Source organism: Python bivittatus, unplaced genomic scaffold (assembly GCF_059951505.1).
Source record: "Python bivittatus isolate LINGU-HERP-01145 unplaced genomic scaffold, Pbiv_v1 ctg000020_np1212, whole genome shotgun sequence".
NCBI classification, from domain to species: Eukaryota; Metazoa; Chordata; class Lepidosauria; order Squamata; family Pythonidae; genus Python; species Python bivittatus.
In genome coordinates this window covers 105416684-105442719 of record NW_028277030.1, presented here as the reverse complement: position 1 = coordinate 105442719, position 26036 = coordinate 105416684, and the positions used below count along the sequence as shown (strand labels likewise).

The 26036-nt window shown below is 38.7% G+C and overlaps 1 protein-coding gene and 1 long non-coding RNA gene across 3 annotated transcripts in view; one reads left to right on the top strand and one right to left on the bottom strand.

The window, feature by feature from the left end:
- Positions 1 to 214: 214 nt before the first annotated feature.
- LOC112540958 (uncharacterized) overlaps positions 215 to 26036 on the top strand; it is a 28703-nt gene continuing 2881 nt past the window's right edge. Inside the window, exons 1-3 of the long non-coding RNA XR_003084993.2 lie at positions 215 to 389; positions 813 to 1121; positions 20554 to 20640. This is a non-coding gene — a long non-coding RNA (uncharacterized LOC112540958). The remainder of the gene's footprint in view (positions 390 to 812; positions 1122 to 20553; positions 20641 to 26036) is intronic.
- Positions 11350 to 26036, bottom strand: part of LCLAT1 (lysocardiolipin acyltransferase 1) — a 115543-nt gene continuing 100856 nt past the window's right edge. The window contains exon 6 of one of the 2 annotated variants that reach the window (XM_007430891.3): positions 11350 to 16880. In XM_007430891.3, the coding sequence (XP_007430953.1) occupies positions 16381 to 16880 (500 nt within the window). In that variant the 3' untranslated portion in view covers positions 11350 to 16380. The remainder of the gene's footprint in view (positions 16881 to 26036) is intronic. The other variant, XR_015797050.1, reaches the window with a different exon arrangement.

Genomic DNA, 26036 nt, shown 5'->3' with positions numbered 1-26036 from the left:
AGATAACTAACTGCACTTGGGTATACACTAGCTGATCCCTTGGGACTGAAAGGATGTTGAATTTAGTGAAGTGGCACTTGAGCTGAAATGGCAGCAGCCATAACTGAGAGGTGATGCACAGCAGCCCATTCAAGAAATGTCTTTCTTTAAGCCCTTCGGAAATGTCATAAGACAGGCTCTTCAGAGTTTTAATTCTTTCCATGAGCTCATCCAACAGGCTGCTAACTTAGGAAGATTGGCCAAAGATTTCCAGCCCCACTCCGCACATGTATGGACTTTTTTAAAATGAAAAACCCCAGAGTTATCTTAGTAGACACTTGAAGGGCATTTGAGTCATGAGTAGGTATCTAAAAAGGATGAATAGAGATTAAGCAGAGGGAAGTAAGCAGGTAAGCTCTCTTTCTCCTTAGAATTTAGTAACTGTATCCAATAAAATGAGGTATAGCTTTTGTTTTTTGGTTGAGGTCATCAATATTCGCTTTTAAAGAGATAAGCAAGGTATTATTTGCTATCAGTATTGAATCATCCCATCTTATTTATGAATGGGTGCTTGAAAAATAGCAGCAAGTATGGGGGCTTGTGAAATGTTTTTTTGGGGGGGCGGGAAGGGTTGAAGCTGGAATGCCATTCTCAGCAGATAATAATAGGAAAATTGTTATGTGAAGGGGAAAAAAACCATGTAGATTAGTTGCAAAAGAAATGTAAAAGTATGCAACCCAGATGGAACCCTAACCTTAAATATATTTAAACCTAAACCTAAATCTACCTGTTTCCATAGCTTGGGTAATTTTTCCTTTTCTTCTCCAATCAAGAACATGTTTGTTTCATTCATCAGCAAGAGTGCTTCAGAATACCTTGGAGGCCTGCAGTATGAAAGACAGAACCCGGAAGAAAGAGGGATAAGGAGGGAAGAGAATGACAGCAAGTTAAAGCAGCAGAACGTAAAATACAGACATGATTTGCTGGCTCAGGGAGAACAGAGGCCCTTTGGAGATGGCCTTTCTTCTTTCCCTCTCCTCATGTTCTGCTACAGCCTGTTGGAATGGCTGTGGCCTGAAAGCAGATAAGGACAGAGGAAATGCATAAAACATGATTCACCTTTATTTTCTAAGAGATAACAGGTTTGTTGCCATTTTACTGAATCATGGTAATATGCTTGACTTCTTGGGAGAGAATTTTGGTTTCCTGAAGTTCTTTTCCTTGAGGTGGGGTGGTGGTGGTGGTGGTGGTGTGGAACAGAAGAAATTGAAAAACCTCATAACAGCACATAGTGGCTTTCCTTTGGATTGTTAATGGGTTTTCCAGCAGGTTGGCTGTTTAGACATTCATGCAGGCTTTCATAACTGGCATTACTGTCAGCAAGCATGGACTAATTGGTGGAGGCTAATGGAACAAAAGCATAGTCAGTGTGTGTCTGTATCAGTGTGGTGCTGAAATGATCAGGTGAGCCTTAGTGTGGCTGAAGAGAGACACTATTGCTTGCTGAAATCCTCAAGGTACATCTGCAACATAGGTGTGCAACTCATGGTGGCCCTCTGCTTGTTCACCTATTGTGACCTGCAGAGTACACCTAGAAGTCCCAGAGCATACCTTGAGTGAGCAGGGCCAACATTTTCAACCTCTTTTTAGCAGGGTTAAGGTAAAATGTGTTTCTTAACTTCTTCTTAAGATGCCCATGTTGCCCCTGAACCTCCATTCACAAAAACCAAAAAATGCTTGGAAGATTTGGCCTCCCCTACTCTGTTGATGTTAATGACCACAACCCTATGGCTCTCAAAGACCAATTTTAGGAAGCCAAAAGAAAGTTGCTCACCCATGAGCTGCAATAATGAGTTGAAAATTTGATGGGTACTGTTAAGTGATCCTGGGACTAGGGTTTGTTTATGGTTTTTCTTTTTCAAAATTAGTGAGTCACTTTTAGACAGATCAAGTATTTAGGACTTGCAGTACAATCTGATGCTGCTTGCTTGAATGTCAATCCTGATGGGTTTTACTTCTGGATAAGTATGGATGTGAATCAAATAACTGTATTTAGAATAGGAGGAACCACAGTACCTCACACATTTTTCACAGACTGTCAGGGATAGTAGGAAATGCTTGACTAGCACATTGTCATAGTGGGAGTTGCTGAGATACCTCTTGCATAGCAACTCGCTATACTATTCATCAAAGCAGATAGGTCTTCCTTCAGGGTTCTGCAGGAGATGACTGAAAAAGATACTACTTCTTTAATGAATAAAATCATTAAAGCCGTCTATATTTAATGTGGTTCTTAAAGCAGCCTATATGGAAGCCATGCATGCTTTAGTGAACAGCAGTTCATGAGATCCAAAGCACTTCTTCCAAATCATTTACAAAGTATGCACAGCCCTACTGGTTAGGACTTGGATGAGAAATCATTAGGAAATCCCAGGGCTATAGGCTAGACTAAGAAATAATAATCATTCAAAAACTCCTGAGAAAAAAAGCAATGGCAAATGACTTCCATATTGTTGCCACGAAACTGGGGGCATTTATGGGGTGTGCATGTGTGTATATGTCAAGCAAAGTCAAGATGGCAATCACAAGCAATGGGCATAAAAAGAGGTGAAGCCTTCAATTGCATGGACCATTTTGACTTTTTTGATGCCTCTGCAAGAAAACTACGTGGATAGATCCATGAGGTCATTGGGAGAAAAACTAAACTCAGATAAGACAACCATTTTAAAACACCTCTGGAATGTTAACTAGAGGAACTTCAAGGAAATACTTAACACGTTTAAGAAAATCCACAGGAATACAAGGCTACCAAGTTTGGGCTGCAAAAGTCTTGATGACCACTATTTGGACAGAAAATGGAGAATTTTATATCTCTTTGCTGCCATCCTATATACCTGAAGGTATGTCACCCCATGAATTGTTTCTGGTACTCTATGCAGGCACCTAAAGCTGGGTACAAATTTTCAGGTTTTCCTTAACTGTTAGTTTTGTACATTTATCTGGATGACATTACATAACTATTTTGAATGATTGTTGTACCAGGAAACAAACAATACTGGAAGGAACTACCATCTCATTGAGACCTTTAAATCCACAATTAAAATTTGCATCACCCATATAAAACTGTAGATATATGCATATCTAAAAAATCAGTAAGGTGGTAACTGGGGTTCTTATACATTAAGTAGTAACCTCTGTGTTTCTTATCATGTGCGAAAGCAAGCCTGTAAGAAACACACAGGCTTTTAGAGGCAGTGTACATGGGAATAAGTGAACATATTGATTTATCTATTTATCATTCATGCATATTCAACCTACTTTTAAGTTAAACCCTCTAAGACAACTCACTGGAGAAAAGAAAAACAGACAGTACAATGTATCACCAAAACCAAAAGTAAAGAACCATCTCCTCCTGTTTTGAAGAAAGCAAAAAGAATTAAGAACAATGCAGTCATAGAATAATATCCACCTCTAGTCTCCTGCTGACACACTTGGCTTCTATGTATCTGGCACAAATGAGTGAATCATGAGGTTTAGTGGCATTTTTGTGTGACATGAAAAAGTAGAGAAAAGAGGAATCACTCGGACTACTAACAAAACACTGCATACTTAAGACTTATGAAAAGTATGACTTATATCACAATCCCAAATCTTAATTCCTGGCAGGGACAGTTTTCCTTTGTTATTTCAAAGATTCTTCCAATAATAGGAATGAATGAATGAATGAATGAATGAATGAATGAATGAATGATCCTCTGAGGTGAAGCCATAGTCACTTTCACCACAGTGGGATGGTAAGTGGCTTCTAGCTATGACCCTTCTGTCAACTGTCTTGCCAAACTTATAGACATTTATGAATGGGGGAACCAGACATCATCACCCTCTGTTTGCAAAGATCCAATGTTTTCTCATCATTCCCATAATTTTTCCTTCTTCAAAACATCTAATAAGGAAGAACAAGCAGAATAGTTGCACAAATTGATTGGATTGGAATCCTTCAATAGCACCCTAAGGCTCCCCATTGAGATGTGAGCCAGTCCTGAGTTCACAGCTCATTCCTTTAATTATTACGCATGATCATATTACAGCAAAAGTGAGCGGGGTAGGGTGTATATCTGACTCAACCACATTTTGAACCTGATCCTGCTGACTTAGACATATTCAGGAGTTGTCCAATTTGGACTCATTCAAAGCAAAATTAAACTGAATCTGAGACCTCCTGGAGCTTCCTTGGTGGTCTGGAATTTGAAGGGACACAGGAAGGAAGGAAGGAAGGAAGGAAGGAAGGAAGGAAGGAAGGAAGGAAGGAAGGAAGGAAGGAAGGAAGGAAGGAAGGAAGGAAGGAAGGAAAGCAGGCAGGCTCTAGGTTAATATATGGTAGTTCACACAAGCCCTGACCACTTTCCCCTTCCCTCCCCTTAATTGGGAAGTTTGCCTTATCAGAGTTTCCAGTTGTGGCTAGGGCCATAAGCCAATTGCCGTATTTTATTATATCTAAAAAAAATTAGTTCAGTCTTTAAATGAATTTATATCCAGCCATTCTCTTTCAGGTACTTTCTCCTATCGTTTCTTAACAGCTACTTGTTCTGAAAGCAAAACAGGGCGTGAGGACATTTGTGGTTCAAATTTGCAGGGATCTATAAACAAATAGGGCAGTGTGATACTTCAGTGTGAAGCTTTAACTCAAAAGCAATTCATTCAAATCATCCTTTCAAATCAAATTGCTGAACTAAAGCACCAAATCAACATGTTAAATTGAATTAGCCTCCTTTGAATCAGTTTGAAGCTTTGGTGGACTTTTGCACATGAGCACATGGACTTTTATTGAATTGAATCACTGAATCCAAATTTGAATTGAATCAAGGATTCCACCCAGATCATGGCTGATTGGCACACCTCTACCATGGAGTGTGATGGAATGTATCTATGAAGGTGCGGGGGAGGGGGGGGGATGATGCGGTGGATTGCAGAAGAGAGCAAGTTTCTCAAGAAGGAGGAGGTGCATTCCAAGAAGGGCAGAGAGACAAGAGACAATGCAGTCCAGAGCAGGAGCATGGGAAGTATAAGAACTTTCAAATAGCCACTCCCTAGAATCTCCCAGGGTATATCCACTAGTTGCAGCAGTACAGATTCAGTCTGGCAAGATTTTGTCTATACAATGTAAGCAATAAAAGAACTGAACTCAGTTGGACTGTTTCCCTGTTGTTCTTGGAATGGGCCTGACATCAATCTTGCCAGACTCATACTCCCAAGAAGGGGAAGGAAAATTTGAGCATCACCATGGATCCTTAAGGAGTGCTGATAACTTCACAGCATCTATCAGCAGCCTTACGGCAGCACCAGCAGCAAGTGGACACACAGGTCAATAATTTACAACCCATGATGATGCAGTTGTTACAACAGCTCAGTCAAAATGCCCAGCAACCCACAGCCAGACCAGCAGCAGGGGTGCAGCCAGTGCTCTTGCGCTCTCATGGAAACCCACCAGAGAAATATGGAAGGGGGCTGATTTTCCTAATCCTGTAGCAGTCTTGCAGGAAGAGCTGCCTGACATGGAGGAGTTCTCAGAAATGGAGAGTAGCACCACACTTGCACTCAGGGAGAAAGTGACCTTGGAGAGGAGGGTGATGTGATAGAACATATCTGCAAACGGGGGGCGGGGTATGATGTGGTGGATTGCAGAAGACAGCAAGGTCCTCAGGAAGGAGGGAGTGCGTTCCAAGAAGGGCAGAGAGACAAGAGACAACACACTCCAGAGCAGGAGTGTGGGAAGTGTAAGAGGTTTAGAATAGCCACTCCCTAGAATCTCCCATGGAATATCCACTGGTTGCAGTAATACAGATTTAGTCTAGCAAGATTTTGTCTATACAGTGTAAGCAGTAAAAAAGCTGAACTTGCTTGGACTGTTTCCCTGTTGTTCTTGGGTTGGGTCTGACATGGAGGTAGCTGCCATGGTATGCATATGCCTGCCACACACCTTCTGTGATCAGTTGTGTTGAAGCAACTTCACCGTAGGGTTCTTGCCCATAGGGTTCAGCTGTTAGCGGGGTTGAAACAAATGTCAGGAGGAGTATCCATTTTACATAGCACTACAGTTGCCCTCAAAGTTGGTAAGCCTAACATACTGGAAGAAATATTACAGAACACCTGGCCTGATCCTCCCAGGCCTTTCCACTATTCAAACTATTTTCAGTAATTTCCTCCTGGGTCTGATTGCAGTCACCTAAGAGGGAGAGAAGGAAGAAGCCCACTGACTCCACCCCTCCAGTGGGGACTTGACTTCTTATCAAGCGTTAGGAAGGCAAACTTCTGAAATATAATAATAATAATAATAATAATAATAATAATAATAATAATACATCTGGCTGATTGTGCAACCATCCATAATAATAATGACAATTAATCATGCCCTCCATCCATACAGTGATGTTGACGAACTCTACTTACCAAGGAGTACAGATGGGCATGGAATGTTACAAGTAGACAGTTGAAGAAGCAAAAAGGGCATTGGAAGAATATCTGAAGGACAGTGAAGAAGATGCACTGAAGCTAGTACACCATGAAGGCTTACTGAATATCAAGTAAACCAAACTGGCCTATAAAAAAGAATAGAAAAGAGACATGGCAGGGCAAAATATTACATGGCCAGTATACAAAAAAACTAGCAGGCAAAGCAGATAACAACAAGACCTGGCAATGGCTAAGAGCAGGAAAGTTGAAGAAAGAGATGGAGGGGCTAATTCTGGCTGCACAAGACCAAGCCTTAAGAACAAATGCATGCAAAACCAGAATTGAGAAGACAGCAACAGACAGCAAATGCCACTTCTGCAAAGAAGCTGAAGAAACAGTGGACCACCTAGTTAGCTGCTGCAAGAAGATCACATAGACTGACTACAAACAACGGCATGACAAAGTAGCAACAATGGTGTGTTGGAATATCTGCCTGCAAGCAAGAACTGGTGGGACCACAAAACAGACAAAGTAATAGAAAATGAAGAAGCTAAAGTGCTTTGGGATTTTAGAATTCAAATGGACAAGCACCTGCCACATAACATCCCAAACTTAACAACTGTTGATAAGAAATACAAAAAAGTCTGGATAGTGGACATTGCAATACCTGGAGACAGCAGAATAGAAGGGAAAGAACTGGAGAAAATCACAAAATACAAAGACCTGCAAATAGAAATAGAATGAGTATGGCAAAAGCAAAGATTATACCAATAGCTACAGGCAGCTTGGGTGCAATCCCAAAACATTTGGAATACCACTTGAAGATCATTGGCATTGACAAAAACACTATCAGTCAATTGCAAAAGGCAGCTTTACTTGGAACAGTTTACATCCTACAATGTTACCTTTAACACTGTCAAACAACAACATCTGCTATCCCAGTTCCTTGGGAAGGACTCGACAGGTGGATAAAAATACCAAATCCAGTCTAAACTTTTGGCTGACTGTACGACCAACAATATTACACCAGTGAGGCACTACCTTGACGTGGTTGTGGGGCTTGCGTGCTCCAAGCAGTATGAGAGCTGTGCCAGAGTTTCAGCCATACTGGACAGGTCTCATCAGAGGAGCCAGATGAAGAGTGCCTGCCCATAAACAATATGATGAGACGTAATTTACAGAAACCTATACTGGATCGGTCATCGCCCAAGTCAGTAAGGACTGCGCTAGGTGTTCTAGTTCCTGGATATCTGGTGACAAGTGGGCTACGGGACTCAGGACTGTTGGCTGAGCAACCAGGGCCAGCAGCTGCAGGATTACTGGAAGAAAAGTGGTTTACCCATCGCAAATATATGAAGACTGAAAACAAAGAAATAATGATCTGCTATTACAAACCAAGTCCAGCAAGAAGAGGATATCTGAAAACATTTCACACTGAAACATCAGGAAACGTATAACTTAATGATGAAAATGATGAAAGTGAAATTATATTAGTCTGCATGGTGCTCTTAGATTTTCAGAGGATGCAGTTCTCCAAATGGTCTTGTTAGGAGGCATAGATTGAATCAGTCATTGTAGGTGCTGACTTCTCATAAAGCTGGTTCTCAAAGTACAAATAACATGAAAAGAGTATGATGAAGATATGAAGATTCAACAATTAAAGTCATCAAATCAGCACATTGATAACAAATAAAAATTATCCATCAAATTAAAGTATAATTCAACAATACTTAAATGTCCCAAACCCATTGCAATAAAGATTAGTTTCTCTATACATTTTGATTGGAGTGATTGTAGTCTTTATACCTCCTTTGTCTGAAATCTTCATTTCTGTTATCATACATTCATTTTTCTAATTTTATACATTGCCCAGGGATCCCTTGCAGATAATGATTTTAAGTGAATAAGCCAATGAGGCAGTTGTAGTATTATAGAGAGCAAGACACCATAATATTTCCACTTGCAGGACTTCCACCTTGACAATTCACATGTTAAATGCTGGATCACTTGTCAGATACATTTGCCATCATCCATCCTTCCTCAAGGGTACTTGTCCCTAACCTTATTTGCTGTTAAACACACCCTGTACACTAACAAAAATTGTTTCAGAGGAAGTTGGTTATGCTGGTGGCAGTAACATCCTGGTCACTCTGATTCCTTTTACCTCCAAGTTATTGTCAGATCAGTCTGACTCTCGTTCACTGGATATTGCTAAATATTGCTCTACTGTCTGTCTGTACAATACACAGCAATTGTTCTTATCGGGCTCTTTTGATCACCTATTTTAGCTGTAGCTCTCTGTTCGGTCGATAAACTGTATCCATGCCTAATGTTTATATATACATTTATTGATTATTGATTTTTAAATATTATTTTCAATCTTTAGAGCCACCCTTAATAATGCAGAGAACCAGCTATTACAATAGGTCTTTTTAGTTCTTTAGCCTTTTAAGTTATAATCATTCCTTTACATACTATTCTATTTTATACTACATCATTCTAGTCCCTATAGTACAATATCAATATTAGACATAGTTTACTTATAGATGTTAGTGAACTATAATGATTTCATATTTCATATTAGCTATTTTTATTTATATTAACTCATTATAGTTTCACTCAAATTTTTAAAAATTTCACTACATTGACTTTTGGGTTTAAAATCTAAAAACTTACAATTTTAGTTGCATCGGTTCTATGAATTTATAGTTTGTGTTAGCCAGCAAAAAATTTAGTAAATCCTTATAGTATATAAGTTACACTATAACTTCAATGGGATGGTTGCAATTTTACTGTTCAAAGCTTTGTTTTGATGGTCAATGACCAAAATAAAGACAACTGACTTGGCTTGGCTGCTGGCGGTATTAGCATCAACCCCTAAGTTAACTCTAGCAGAATTCACTTTTTAGAGAAGAGGAAGAATAATTGTAGGAAAATGTTGCATTTGTCTAACCAAAGGCCAGGTTGGCCTGTTAAAGTTATTCTGTGACAGCCTGTCAGCCAAATATATCCACTTTTTTAAGGTCATGGACTTGGTCATGCCCAGGTGTGAGGAACACCGTTCCTTAACTGCCCCTAGAGCTGCATGTTATGCTACTTTGATGAATAGAAATTTGCTTTTAATTTAATTTAATCTAATCTAAACCAATAAGCATTCTCCTATACAGTGGTACCTCTACTTACGAACGCCCCTACTTACGAAATTTTCGAGATACGACCAGCTCCGACCCCAAAAATTTACCTCGATGTGCGAACTCCACCTCGAGGTATGGCCATTTTTCCACCCTGACACGTGGTCCACGGCCATTTTTCTGCCCCTGACACATGGTCCGCAGGTGTTTTTCCACCCCTGACGCTTGGTCCGCGGACGCCAGAATGGATTAACGGTAATTACATTGAACCTTATGGGAAAATTTGCTTCGGGGTGTGACCAAATTTGGAGGACGGAACGGATTAACGGTATTTACATTGAACCTTATGGGAAAATTTACCTCGACTTGCGACCAACTCGACTTGCTATCAGAGTCACGGAATGAATTAAGTTCGTAAGTAGAGGTACCACTGTATATCCTAGATCCAGGTTTACAAAGAAAAGAATGTTTGCCTTGTTGTTAAAATGGTTTCACTGTCTTAGGCTTTGTACCACTTCCTGGTACATTTACCTAATGATTCAGTAATTTTACTCTTCTTGGAAATACTCCAGGTTTCAAGTAAGCTTATTGCTTTGTGCATCATTGAGGAAGTTTCAACAACGGAATCCAACTACACATTCTCTAATCCAGTTGACAGAGGTCTGATGTAATACAGGGATACCATTATGAGTACTCATTCTGGCTTCCTCAGATTTGTCTTCCTACTTGGTTTTCTTGAATCATGAAAGGATATCTGTTCTTAATACGGCAGAGATTAAAATGATCTACCCTGCTGAATTTCTGTGATTTCAGTTGAATTCATGTAGTTTTCTTCAGACATCCATTATGTCAGTTTTGTTTAGAAGTAACTTCCATTGAAATGCATGATCTTTATTTTCTATTCGGTTTGTGGGGAAGGGCAGAATGGGCTTGTCAGATACATTTTCACCGAAGAGTAGCATCATCTTTTCAACCTTTATGGATTCTAAAAATCGTCTGTTGACTGAGTCTGACTGCAGCTGACATTCCTCTCACTTTGAGTATCAAGGTCCCTTTGGCAGCAACACATGACATAGAAGCTCTGGGTCTGCATTTGTGCGTGTCTGTGGTGTTAGTTGCATCTGTGTACACGTGTCATATGAATAGCTGAACTCCACTAGGGTTAGAAGAAGAGATAAATTTAATCCAAGTCTAGAATTTGTTTGGATTGAGGAGATGATAGATAGATATAGACAGACAGACAGACAGACAAGATTTTTAGGTCTACATAGGCCCAGTCATTTTGAGCTAAAGTAATGAACAGAGCCTGCTTCTGCCAATCTCTGTGTTTGAAACAAACTTTGCAGGCTTTGTATCATGAAGCAACCACAGAAACTGCTGTATGTTAACAAGAAACACTGAATTGTGCAGGAAACTTTCAGACTGATTAACTGGACTTTTTTATTGGAACAGTGCCAGAGTCAGGAGCAAAAGACAGATAAAGAAGAGGGTTGAGCAAATTCGGAATTTGTTTTCCATTTGAAAACTGAGCTAAATTCCCAGCTTTTCCACAAGCCCCTTACTCTTGTTTTCTCTGTTTCCCCCCTCCCGCTTTTCATTCTAAATGGTTTAGGTTAGGTGAAAAACTACACAGCAGATCCACTCTCATTTGTCAGAGTAACAGAGAGAACTTAAATCACTGCTAGGACATCTGCCTGACACTAGCGGTAATCATTCCCAAGTCTTGGAAATGTTGGGAAGTTATTGTGGGCAATTTCCAGTTTAATTTGTACCCAGTACACTCCCAGTCAATCCCCTATATTCAAATCACAGTGAGCACACACACCACTCAGTTCAGCAAACAAAAATCGTAGCTTGATATTTATTTATTAAGCATCATCCAACATTAAAAACAAAACAAAACAAAACAAAAAACAACTGGCAAAACCAGGAGAAAAGGTGGGCAAAAGCAGGGACAGAGAAAGACATGAATTATTTATTTATACATTTTTCTGCATCTGTCAAGAGGAGCAGAATTTTCCTGAGCCATGGGGGAACAATACTGTGGGTAATTAGCATGGAAAGTCCCAAAAGGAGTGGCCTTTGGTTTTTCCAGCTTTAACTCTTTAGTATACATAATGGCAGTGGAATAGAAATGGAAAGTAGGACACCAGGTGATCCTTCCTCTATTCTCCACTATAAAGGGAACTATGCTGTGGATGAGGATGATGTCCCTATATTAAAAGAGGATCACATTAAGGAGCAAACTAAAGATGACTGTAGATTCAGTCAAAGGTCTAATTAAGTGATTTTCAAACTTGGCAACTTTAAGATGTATGGCCTTTAACTCCCAGAATTCTGGGAGAATGCTGGCTGGGGAATTCTGGAAGTTGAAGTCCACTTATCTTAAGGTTGCCATGCTGGAAAAACACTGGTCTAGGTGCACTCCACTATTGAAATTAAATAATTTTGAATTTAATTATTTTTAATGTTTTAGCAGTTATTCACTTAGTGAATCAAGTAATGAATTGTAGAAAGATTTTTTTCCCCAGCATACTGAATTCAGGTGAGTGTGCTTCAAGGTCTACTGTGTGTGTTTTTCTTTTTCTAAAGATGAAAGTACCTTTCTATGCGTCAGCTTGCAACTCCCCAACAAGCATCTCCCCAGTGCCGAAGCACATTTGGCTAAAGGGAAGAACAACCTATCCTAAACAATATTATGAATGCTGAATTGCATTTATTACCAGTGGTTGGCTGCTGATGTTGTACAGCTTCACAATACTTTTTAAAAGAATGTACTTTAAAAGGCCAGGATCGATTCCATGCAGTGAAAATGGATGAAACAAACAGGAAACACTGTAATAAATGGAACTATGTGATCAATACAAACTCTAGAGCTATTTGCTAATTAGAACCGCTCCAGTTCATGCCACTTTGCTATGCGATTCTGCACAAAAACCTCTGCTTTTAAACAGGCACTCCTAAACATTCATTCCCTTAACATTTCTAAACTTCCATCTCATTATGTGCACATAGGTGTCAAGTGCGACAACTATTCTGTGAGCTAATTACTGCCTGGAGTGCAATAAGAAACTGAGAAAGTGTTAAACCTTCTAATAAATTCCAGCTCAACTGTTCTTGATGGGCGTGGTTTTTCTATTTTGAGGACGGACTCTTAGATTCAGTAACAGGAAATTTCAGGATATTGAAGCTCCCCAGACTGGGTTTTAATTATAATTTGCTGACATGATGTCTGAGGCCAATTACTTTTTAAATTATCATTTAATAAATAATAACTTGTTTAAATAAGCTTGAGTGAGATAATCTCTCTCTTTTGTGTATCTTGCAGTCATATATCATGTCACAATATACTTATTCCTTTAAGGCTGGGAGTCTTAAGAGCATGTCCAATTGTTATCAAAAGACTGTAGGGTAGAAATAGTCTGCTTATTTTATGAGCACTGATAACTTTTAATCTTATGTTAATCTTACATGGCAGGAATGTGCCATCTATGTATGATGGGCCCCTTTGATGTGGGGGAGGGAGGGCAAGCATCAGGGGTGATGGGTGTTATGAGGGATGAGAGCAGACAGTGGTGATGGAGGGCATGGGGACATATGATGGGACGCAGGGAGTGGGCTGTTCTCAGGGAAGGCAGCCTTGATTCTTGGTACCAGTGCTGCATTCAGGCTCTGGTGAGGACTATTTCAAGCACCTGTCAAATAAAGTCACTTGAATTTGCTCCGATTCTGGCTATGCAGGTCCTATGGAATTGACTGAGACACAGTCTGGCTTAGTTATCTGGAGAGAGTTAGAGCCTGTTAGTCCTGAGGAAATGGACAGGGGCTTTAGAGCTTTGAGTCCTGCCACTTGTGTTTTAGATCCATGTCCTTCCTGGTTGGGCAAGATCCCTCAGGAAATGTCATGTAAGTGGATCCAAACAGTGATGAGTGCTTCTTTGCAAGAAGGGATGGCTCTTTTTTTAAAGGAACTGGTGGTTCACCCTCTCCTTAAGAAGCTATGTCTGAATCCAACAGTACTGGACAATTTTTGTCCAGTCTCCAACTTTCTTTCTTAGGGAAGGTTATTAAAAAAGTGATAGGCTTGCAACTCCAAAGTCCCTGGAGGAAACCAATTATGGCCAGGCAGGTTTCACTCCAAGTTATAGCACTTGAGATGGCATTGATCACACTTCTGGATAACCTCTGGCAGGCTTGGGATAGAGGTGGTACCTCTATCTTAGCCCTCCTTGAAGGGGTTTTCCTCCTTCTTCTAAGGCCAATTCCAAATGATGTTGGGAGAAGAGATCAAGCCCTAGGCCTCTGTTTTCAGACTGCCTCAAGCCTTGACTCTCTCTTTACCCATATTAAATATCTACATGAATCCACTGGGCAAGGTCATTCATCATCATGGGGTTAAGTATAATCAGTATGCTGATGATACTCGTTTATACATCTCTGCCCCAAATGATGCCATCAAAGTTCTGAGTGTCTGGAGGCTGTGAGGATCAGGGTGGGAAAGCACAGGCTTTGACACAACCCTACCCAGACCAAGTGGCTGTGGGTTTTAGGGCCCCTGAATTAGGAGGTTTTCCATTATTAACTCTGGATGAGGTAGCACTCCCCCAGAGTTGGTGTACAAGTTGGCAATCCATCTGGACTCATGGCTACTGATCAAGATCAGGTGGCAGCCATGGCCAGGGTTTGCACAAATCCATCTTGTGTACCAGTTGCACCCATTCCTGGAGGCTCATGCCTTAGTCACTTCCTAGTTAGACTACAGAATACATGGGGCCATCCTTGAAAAACAATTTGAAGAGGCAACTGGTCCAGAATATAGTAGCACATCTGCAGTTTTGGGTATACCATGGTACACCCACCTAACACTGTGGCTCTGGGTGCATTAAAAATGCCAGTTATCATCTAAAGTCCTGCATGGCACAAGGCTAGAATACTTCAGGACTACCAGTATCCAATTATTTCAGTCAGTCCCACCAGATCTGGCAGAATGGGCATGCTTGGGATGCCTTCTGTGAAACCATGTCACCTAGTGGACCTAAGAGCAGCGCATTCTGTCACAGCCTCCTCCTTGAGATTAGGACAGCCCTGTCAGTCTTCTGGAAGGCTTTGAACAGTATGTTTTCTTCTCAATGTAGTCAGGATGTCAGTGGAGCCCAGTGTGTGTGTTCTGTTCTGAGTCATGAGACAGTTTTGCAAGGAATCTTGATTAGAATTAATTTTTTAAAAATTATATTGTTTTATGGCTTTTATGTTGTTCTGCTAGCCACCCAGAAATACTTGGTTAAGTAGATGGTCATATAAATTAAATTAATAGCTGAAGAATGCAATAAAATTAAACCAATTTGCATTTTTAATTCTTTATTGTTGCTCTAGAGTAAATATTTTTTATGGCTAAAACATTGACATTTTGATAACATTGGAAATCTAAGACCAGTTTATAGACCTTTCATATGCCAGCAGCTCTTAATACAATTTATTTATAAAATGGTTCTCTGAAAACTTACTGTAGGTGCAATAGGGGTTGAAAAAGATGTGGAAGTAGCCATTACATTTAATATGGTGAACATGAAGTATTATATGAATACTATCTACATGAAGTATTATATGTGCTGCCTTATAGCTCTGGTATTACTAACATTCAGTGCAGGGAAGAGAAATGTCCTGGCCTGTTGTCTCAAGTGTCAAGATGCCGTGATCAATTGCAGCCAGTTCAAGAATTCAGCCTAATTCTGTGAAAAAGAGCTGGAGGGAAGATGTTCAGCCATAGAAAGAAAAAAGGGTTCAACTAGGAAATTTCAAAGAAAATATCTAGCTCATTATGTAGAGTCACAGCATTTGGGGCCTGCTTATGGTCAAGCATGGGCTGATTTCACAGATGTCCTTTGGTTTCCATGCTATGGGTATTCTAATTCAGATTTTTGAAAAGGAGATGAACATTAATGGAAAAATCTTAACGTTTCTTATATTAATAATCCCAATGGGGCACTTTTTAACATTATTTCTATTTTTATATCATGGGAAAATTAATTTTAACGCTTCCCCCAGTTAAACCTGAAGTTGAGATGGACTGTGATCTCGGCATATGACAAACAATTCACAGGGGTGGAATTGGATCCTGAAGGTGATTTAGTATTTGCAAAGACAACAGTGACCAGTTCAGTTACCTTTACCAGTGCCTTTACTTAGAGATAAGCCCTATTGACTTTTGGATTTTTTTTTTTTCCAAAATAGGGTGAGTTATAATAGTTCAGTTGTGACAAACAGCATGTTGAAACGGACTATCCACATTCATCCAACTTTAGGTCCTGGGTTTAGTTTTCTCTTTCAGTAGACTAGAACATTTGCTGATTCTGATGACAATAATTGCATCATCCATTATCTCTGTGTAAGGGATAAAGGTACAGAAATGAAGACAGTCAACTATTAATCATGTAATAAGCTGGGACTTTCAAATCTCACACTGTATTTATAGCAAGGCAGTGTAAGAATCAGAGTCCGTGACTTTTAGCTCCCTAATTTGCCCAGCAATTTAGAGCTATGTATTTAAACAATTCAATGGATATAAACTTTGATTGGTCAGCAAATGCTTCTCCAGTGATGCTGCAGATGCTAGCTGCAAGAGGAACACTGATACATTCAAAAATTAAAAATTCAATATGAACTTTTGTCCTTTACAATAAGAGTACAGTGCATTAACCAAAACAGCATTAAGAAAGATTAATTCTCATGCAAAATCTCCTTCCACTATGAAAAGTTTATGGCACATATGAAAAGTGCTCACAAACATCACCCATCCAACCAGTACACATATCAGATAAATTTAATATCTGTTTAAGTTGGGTAATCTACGTCTATTAAAAAATCGATGACATGCAAGTTCCAGCAATTCAAGCCCACCAAACAGCTTTTGTTGCACAGTGAAAATGACAACCACAATCACAAAATACCACCGTACAAAGTTGTACATGTATAACAGTGCAAATGCAGAGAGTGTGAAAAATGTCCAGTACAAGAGGGACATGCACTTAACAACCATGACCCTGAGCTCAGATTTACAAGGTGGGATTTTACTTCTCCCTGTCACATCAAAGTACTTTTTGCCCTCATAGAACTGGCGGAGCCTTTTTTCTTTTTCTTCCCAGCGTTTCTGACACCAGAGTTGCAAGTCTTCCCGAGAGGCTGGCAGGGACTCTACGGGGTATCTGCAGACATGAAAATGAATTTCCTTGGGGAAATTTCCATATAGGAGATGCTTCTCAGTTTGTGGAATGTTTTGAGGATATGCCACGGTTATGTCATGGATAGCATCAAGGTTATTACCTAGAAAGAAATAAACAGAATTATTATAATTTTATCCCACCTTCTCTTTTTCTCTCTGTGGCAAACATGCTAATACTCCTTCTTCCTCCTATTTTCTCTACAACAACCACCCTGTGAGGTGGGTTGGGCTGAGAGAGAGGGACTGGCCCCAAGTCACCCAGCCAGCTTTCATGCCTCAGGGAAGCCTAGAACTCACACTCCTGGTTTCTAGGCCAGCACCTTAACCACCACACCAAACTGGCATGGATACAGCCAGCATTGCTACTGATGGCATTTAGTACAAATCAGATACTGGAGTTACCTGAAGCTATTATTGCATAAATACACAGGAGCCACTGGAAATTATCTTTCTAAAAAATTTACTGAGTCCAGAATAAGAGATAATAGCCTTCTTCCATTTTGCTATCCCCCTGCCTAAGAAAACACCTCTGGAAAATTACATGTTTAAATTTTAAAAATAGGCAATTGTTATAGATTAAGTGGGCATTATTATCTGCAAAGTCCAGATGGACAGGTGAGACTGAAAGAAAAATGATGCTGAAGGCTGCCTAGTTTGTAGCTGAAATCTGATCCAGGAACTTAATGATGTGCTGAATCAGAAAGGGTAATTAGGGTCTTCATGTAGAGACTGGCAGGTTCAAACATTTTCAGAAAACCCCAAAGCAAGACATGAAATACAAGGCTAGGAGCACAATCACCTAAAATGCACAACTTCCTTCCCCAAGCTGTGTGGATGGGGATATTGGAGGGGGGGGGGTACCTTGCATGTATTTCTAGGAATATTGGGGTAAGGCTATATATACATATCTACGGTTCTCACATTCCATTTAACCCTATGCATGTAAGTCTTTTTTTAAATAGTAATTTTATTAAACATTACAATTAAAAAGATAAAAACTTATTCAAACTAAAAAAAGGAATAAAAAGAAAAAATAGAATGTGAAAAGAAAAAAATATAGAAAGAAAAGAAAAAATAAGAATATTTTACAGAAAAATATATAAAGAAATGACTTCCCCTTCATCACAAGTATAAACAATTTTAGTAGCTTATCACCTTCTCTTAAAATACAACAAATAATCTCTTCTTCCCATTTCCCATCTCTTATCTATAAACAATAATTAAAGCCTCATCATTCAGTCCTAATCAGCAAAAGTATACTAAGTACATTAAGGGAGATAACATATCTATTTCAACCTTGATCAAATAAACCAACTTTATATTCCTTCCTTTTACTTTTAATGATCTTGATCTTTAATCCCTTCAGATAATGTCCTAGAACTTGATTTGTCCCTTCTCACAAAATTCTTTAAAACTTTAACAAGATTCTTTTGTAAATCCAATATAGGAAAGTTATCCAGGACACTCTTTTGGTTTGCTATTTGTACATCCCTTTTAATTCTTAAGGCATCAGCTGGTTTCTTTTGTATGTCCAGTGTAGCATCTTTTTCCATATCATTCTTGTAGCCTGTCATTTTTAAATCCACTTTCATATCAGTCTGTCTTGTCAGGTAAAACTTGTTCCTCTTCCATAACATCTTTTAAACACAGTCTATCTATAATGGCAGACCCTCTTAAAATTAACTTCTGGGTCCACTGTTCAAAAATATCATCCAGTGTTAAAGTATTTGCTCCATTCTGTATTAGTAAGTTAAATTTAAATGTTCTTTAATTGTAATTTTTAGTTCCTTCTGGTTTCCTCTAGTGTCCAACCTTCAAAGTCTCATCCTATCACTTCTTAAAGAGAATTCAAAATAATTTTCCCACAGGCAAGATTTTTACAATTAATTCCAAATTCTTATTTCAATTCCATCTGGACCCTTAGTCCATTTGTAACTTTCCAAAATCAAAGTTCTAATCACCCTTTTGCTGTTTATTCCAAAATAATATTTTTTTTTTAAGTCCTTAAACTTGTATTTAAAATTTCTTTTGCGAAGAAGTGAACATTTTTATAGCACTCACTTGGTGCTATAAAACTTGTTGATCTACAGAATACAGAATACTTTAATGGCCAAGTATAAAATATATACAAGGAATTTGTCTTCAGTGACGAACAGCAAGATCAACAATGCATTTTGATAGCAACAGAAAAATAATAAACAATAACACTACACAGTAAAATAACTTTTTCAAAGGGAGAAGCCACTGTCCAGCACATATTGAGCCATGTAGTGTTTAAGAGAGCAATGGCACAATGAAAAAACTATTCCGATATCTAGATGTTTTAACATATGGTGCTCTGTAGCGCCGTCCTGAAGGAAGAAGTTGGAACAGTTTATATCCAGGATGGGAAGAGGATGGGTGATCTCATGATCTCTCCTTTATCTGGAAAGACTGCGCCGGCCAGAATTCACTGTCAGGCTGCTGATCTCCACAATGCCGTCCCTGGTCCTTCAGGGACATCTAGTCTGCCATAAATCCTCACCTAGGCCTCCCTTAGTCATGGAAGTCAACTTGGTGACTTTGGGCCAGTCACTCTCTCTCAGGCCAACCCACCTCATAGGGTGGTGGTTGTGGGGAAAACAGGAAGCAGGAGTATTAGGGACATTTGCCATAGATAGATAGATAGATAGATAGATAGATAGATAGATAGATAGATAGGTAGATAGATTGATTCCTTCCTTCCTTCCTTCCTTCCTTCCTTCCTTCCTTCCTTCCTTCCTTCCTTCCTTCCTTCCTTCCTTCCTTCCTTCCTTCCTATCATGGTTAAAGAACATTTTTAGTCTATGCAAAAAGCCCTGTAGAACAGACTTAAAGTGCTTTTAGGTTAGCTATGGTAAAGCTGGCTGACTTCTATGCTGAGCAGGTTTTTGATGAGACTGAAGTTAAAGATTGGGAATCAGGTGAAAAAGCTAGTAAATTGCTGGCACATTGCCTGATGCAAAAAAGTGAACAGAATATAATACGTGAAATAGTAACAGAAGATGGACAGAGAATTACTGATTTTGAATCTATTAACAATTTTTTTCAGTGTTATGAATCATTATACAAATTGCAGGATAAAGCTGATCAACAAGATATTAATGAATTTTCAAGTCAGATTAATATTCCGCCATTATCACAGGATGATATTGATATTTTGAGTAGGTCTTTATCCCTCCAAGCAATATTAGAGAATATTCAATTGATGAAAAAATAGAAAAGAGGTCTGAACAGCTTTCCAGTTGAATGTCTAAACCCTTTATAGATATACTGGCTCTTATACTGTTAGAGATGTATAATGAATCCTGTAAGTCAGGTAAATTGCTCCTTTCATTTTATGAGGCCTATATAACTTTCTGAAGGTGCTTTAAAACTATGGCACCCCAAGCCTATGCAAAGATTCTTGGAAATCCTCACTAGACTCAATGTAGTGCATAGGATTATAGCTAACGCTGTTTTTCTTACTCAATTGCTGTGTCCCATCTTTATCTTCCCTGGTAATTGCGCTCCTCTTGCAGGGATAATCCTACTTCCCCAGCACTCAAGGTTTTGTATCTTAGAAAATACAATTATTGTGTTACCTAGCTAATACATTCATTTTGCCAATGCTGAATAAAATATGGCTGGAAAAGAACCACATCACTGATGTTGCCTGAGAGACCATCAGTGAAAGACAAACCCTATGTCTGCAGCATTACTGTCCTGTCAGTTTTAAAACATGGTAATTTATACATTCCTATATTGCATTTTCAGCCAGGATATGCTCATTCAGTCGTTGTTTTTAAGTGAATGCCAGGAGTGATTTCTCCTTTCCCTGCTGACTTCTCTTCTATGAAAGAGGTAAGCAGTAGTATGGTTATTCCTCTCTTTCTAATGTGGCAACTAGATCACTATTTGAAAACTGCTGTGCACAGGAAAACATTACTTTGGCACATGTTTGTGCAGTGGCCCTTCTGTCACATAATCCATTGTTCATTCACACAGTCATGCAATACCCACTGGCACAACATGCAGGAGCCTTTTGAAAGGTATCTTTCATGTTGTGAAAAAGGATGCAGTGAAGAGCAATAACAGGGATAAAAGATACAGCAGCTGGACAAAGCCAACTGCTCTGCTGTGTAGGTTTCTAGCATAGAAGCTGCATTTATCCAAGGGGCAATTTGTCAGAAGTGTTTTAGCCTTCGGAACTACGTTTTCCCTTCTCTTGCTGCCGAAGTGATACTCGATGAATTACAAAGTGACCAAGCTATAAATAAAAGTATACAAAGTACCGAAAGTGGAGCAAAGGAAGGACAAGAGGGTGAATAACAAGTTATTTTCATTTTTTTCAATCAGAACGGATATACAGTTCTTTATTACTCCAACTTAGCAAATAGGCTTAGCAACTACACATTTTTCCAAATTTGCAAACTTGTTCCTTTTTGTACAATGTGTATGTGTGACACATTATCATAGCAACTCAATGTGTTACTCAACATAGAAAAATGATAATTGCTGAAATTGAGAATGCAAGATACACTAGGCTGTAATATACACATCATCACAATTGCCCCATTCACTTCTATGTACAATGAACAGTATGAAGCATTCATTAACATTAATGTTAATACTCTAGGAAAACTTGCAAATTTGCTGCTCTCTCTGAATGCATACCACATCTATTGGATTCTATATATGGAATATTACAGAAATAAAAATATAGACTGAAACTAATGTGGACAGTCATATACTGATTACTTGACCCTTCCCAAACAATAATGTGATTAAGATACAAAGAGTGAGTTTTAGTAATGCACCAAAGTATTTTACTTTTGCAAAAATATTTTGATTTGATCATTTGATTTCTGTATTATCAGAGAAGCTCATGCACTGGCAGGTCAATATTACATGTTAATTCAAGTGATCTACCTGTACAAGTGGCTATGTAAACACAAGACAAAACTCTGCAATCACATTCAAAAAGCTGCCCAGGCAAGTTTGGTTTCATGGTTTATTTTTACAGAATGTTTTCAGGGATATTGAATTTTAATTTCTCTAAGCTTTAAATGTACTACAAACTGAACGAGGTTGCATTGTCCCACTTGGAACTCAATTCTCTTGAACTCATAGCTCCTGCTGGAGGAGCAAGTAGCAGCTGTGGCTAGGAGGGCCTCTGTGCAGATTCATCTTGTGCACCAACTGCACAATCCTGGGCCATGAGGATTTCCTCACAGTCACTTACATTTTGGTGTATAGACCGTTACAATGTGCTGTACATGTGGCTGCCCTTGAAGGCCACTTGGTACAGCTGACCCAAAATGTAGTATTATGAGTAGTTATGAGCATGCTACATTATGCTTATGTAACACTTCTTCCTGAGTTGCACTGGTTAGCTTCTTAGTGCCATTCAAGGTGTTGGTTATAACCCCCCCCCCCCCACACACACACACCATCCATCCATCCATCCATCCATCCATCCATCCATCCATCCATCCATCCATCATGTTTGTATAGCCACCCATCTGAAGTAGTAACATTGGGCAGCGTATGTAATAAACCATGAACAGGGCTTGGTTATTTGAGGGACCATCTGTCTCCTGTGGCTTAATCAACATTTTTTTATATTTGTGTTGCTTAGTCAGTGGTGTGCTGCTAAATGTTTACGAACTGACTCTGTTGAATGGTGCACTACATGCAGAGGCTCACCTCCACTGTCAACTGGCTCACAAAATTCAAGAAAATTTAACAATCAGCTGGCTGCAGCACACCACCGCTCTTAGTAATCTCCTCGAATGTTAAAGGTGTAGAAACCCTTCTAAGTGGAGGCAAGTTTTTAATAAAGCATGATTTAAAATTGGGAGTTGAATTTTGTTTCTTTTCATCTTTTACAAGAAACTTTTTTTTCCATAGGAGAAGTATATTTTATTTAGAAGATGGATAGGACAAACAATTATCAATGATAATTCAAAAACTCCTGGGAAGATAGAGACCTTGGAACAAGAAATAGGTGATTCAGAACAGAGTGTGTGTGTGTGTGTGTGTGTGTGTGAGAGAGAGAGAGAGAGAGAAAAGAGAAGCAAAAGCCAAGAAAGACAAAAATCACAGGAAGGAACTTTACAAAGAATTTCACAGAGCTATTAGAAGAGACAAGAAGCAGTATTACAACATCTGTAAAGACACTGAAGATGGAAAGAGACATGGAAAAATAAGATATGTTACAGGATACCAACGGATAGAGAATAACGGATTCAAAGATCATACATAGATGGAAGGAGTATACTAAAATTCTTTACAGTAGAGATATCAACGTACAAGGTATCTTAGAAAATATTCCCTACTTACTGCACTGGTCACTGACCATAACAACATTTCTTCTGTTCCTACTTACAAGAACCTCTGGTAGTAAAAGATGAAGCTGGATCAGCACTCCTATCATTATCAAGTCTGTAGGCTACAGGAATTGAGGAGTATCTTCAGAAATATGGCAAGCAATAGAAGAAGAACGTGTAAAGATTCTAACCTATCTACATCAGCAAATCTGGGGAATACCACAGTGGCCACCATATTGGAAAAATCTATGTATCAATAGCAAAAAGATACTTAACAAACTGTACAAACTATCATTTAATATTCTTAATTTCACACACTAGCAATATAATTAGGATCATCCAATGCAGATTAGAGTCCTACATAGAAAGGGAGATGTTAGATGTTTAAGCTAGTTTGAGAAAAGGCTGAGGAACCAGAGACATTATTGCTGATGTACACTGGATGGTTGAGAAACCCAAAGAATACAAAAAAGTCAGTATCTGCTTTATTGATTAGAAAAAAGCTTTTGACTGTGTCAATATATCAGCATCTTAGGCATCAGCAAATTGAAATGGACTAGAATTGGACACTTTCAGTCAGAAGACCATACTGTTTATTACTCAGTCACAAAATACAAAGAAAAATGGGAATCCCAGAACATGTCATTATCCTCATATGAAATGACCATATACAGGTTGGGAAACCACAGTCTGAACAGAACAAATTGGAAAAAGAGTGAGGCAAGGCTGTATATTCTCCCTTTATTTATTCAACCTATATGGTGAATATATATTGAGGGAAGCTGGACTGGAAGAAGATAAGTGTGGCTTTAAAACTGGAGGAAGAAATGTCAATAACCTATGCTACACTAATGACACTACTCTGATACTGAAAATGCATATGATCTAAAACACTAGTCACGAAAGTCAAGAAACACAGTAAAAAAATTAAACATAAAGAAGGCCAAACTAATGACAATAGGTACAGCGACCAGCCACAGAAATGACAATGAAGATATTGAAGGGGTGGGTAGCTTCTGCCTTTCAGGATCAACTATCCACAGTAAAGGAATCAGCAGTCAAGAAATATGCTGCAGACCAGCACATAGTAGAGTAATAATGAAGGCCTTGAAAAAGATATTCAGGTGCCATGATAAGTCTGTACCTACAAAGATTAGAATTGTGTAGGCAATGGTTTACACTGTGACATTCCATGGAAGCAAAAACTGTTCGCTGAAGAAGCAGAATAGAAAGAGTATTGATTCTTGAACTTTAGTGTTGCAGAACACTCTTAAGAATACCATAGACAGCTAAGAAAACAAGTAAGTGAATCATAGAACAAATCAATAGAGTTCTCATTTGAGTCATAAATGACTAGGTTCAAATTATCATATTTTGGACACACTATGAGAAGACCTAGGTCTTTAGAGAAGTTTATAAAGCTGGGGAAGATGCAAGGAAAGAGAAAAAGAGGACAACCAGCAGCAAGGTGGATGGATGCAATTATAGAGGCAACAGGTGCACCACTGGAAGACCTAAAGAACCAGGTTGAGGACACATCATCCTAGAAAAGATCTATATGGTCACTAGGAGTTGACACTGACTTCATGGCAAATACCGCTAGTACTACTATTATCATACACTCATGGACACAAGTTGTAATAATAGGGTAATACTTATTAATTAATATGTTCCAACTAAAGACACTCAAGTGTTTTATACATATGTTTCCCTTTTTAGATTATCCTGGCTGGTGACTAAACAAATTTCACTGGTCAACTACAATTTTGGTACATGGATTGTAATGGGTGTTCTAAGCAGACTTTGTCATGCTGAATTCAAAAATGAAATCCATTTCTTTTCTATCAGGCTTAGTTTTCTTGGGATCCCAACTTCATTATTTTGCTCAATTAATGACTTTACAGTACTATACTTTAACTATAATAGCATACTTGTAAATATTGTTGAGTAAAATCTAGTCATTATTGTCTCTAGCATAAATAACCTCAAGAAAAAGATAGAGTGTATGACAGCCAGCAGACAACAGCCGATGGAGTTATGTTTGCACATGTCTAGACGTGAGGCAAGCCTCAGCCTGGAGAGCAGTTTCTTGTTTAAGTGTACAGTATATTCTTTATTCAAGTTAAATATTAGATTGATTGTAATAGTGTTGTGCTTATTTACATATTGTTAGCATTCCACGAAAGTGTACAAATCATCCTGATACTTTCTGCTGTGTGTGTGATAACATTTAAATTTGAGAAATGAAACTTCACCCCACTTGTCAACAAATGCTATGAATTTTGTTTTGATTGTGAGGTGGGTGACCAAGATAAGAATTAGGCCCCTCACATTTGCTGTGTGACATGCGTTAGACTTCTAACAGGATAGTTAAAAGATTCACACCATATGCTGTTTGCATGGTTTGGCAGGAGTCAAAAGACCATTCTTCAGATTGTTATTTCTGCCTAGCAAGCACAACAGGGATCACCTCTAAAAGCAAGCACACTGTGAAATGCCCTTACTATCTGCAATGAGGCCAGTGCCATATAGAGGAGTTGCCTGTACCAAAACTTCCAGAAAATGTGATGTTAAATGACAGTGAACCTAGTGGTGATGATGATGGTTCATATGCAGAACAGAAAAAGGAAAACATTAATTCTAACCTAACATTTCAAGTTATCTGCTCTTCAAATGAGCCACAAGGGGATCTGAATTATCTTGTTCATGGTATGAACTTGTCTAAGAAGAAGTCTGAACTTTTAGGTTCAAGATTAAAGGATTGGAATCTTCTGTCATGATACTAAAGTTTAATCTCCATTAAAGTGATGGATGAAACAGAAACTGGATTCATGTACTTCAGCAATGAATTTTCTAATAATCATCTTAGTGATGCTAAGATTAAGGAAAATACTTTTGTAGGTCCTCAGATAAGAGAATTGATAAAAG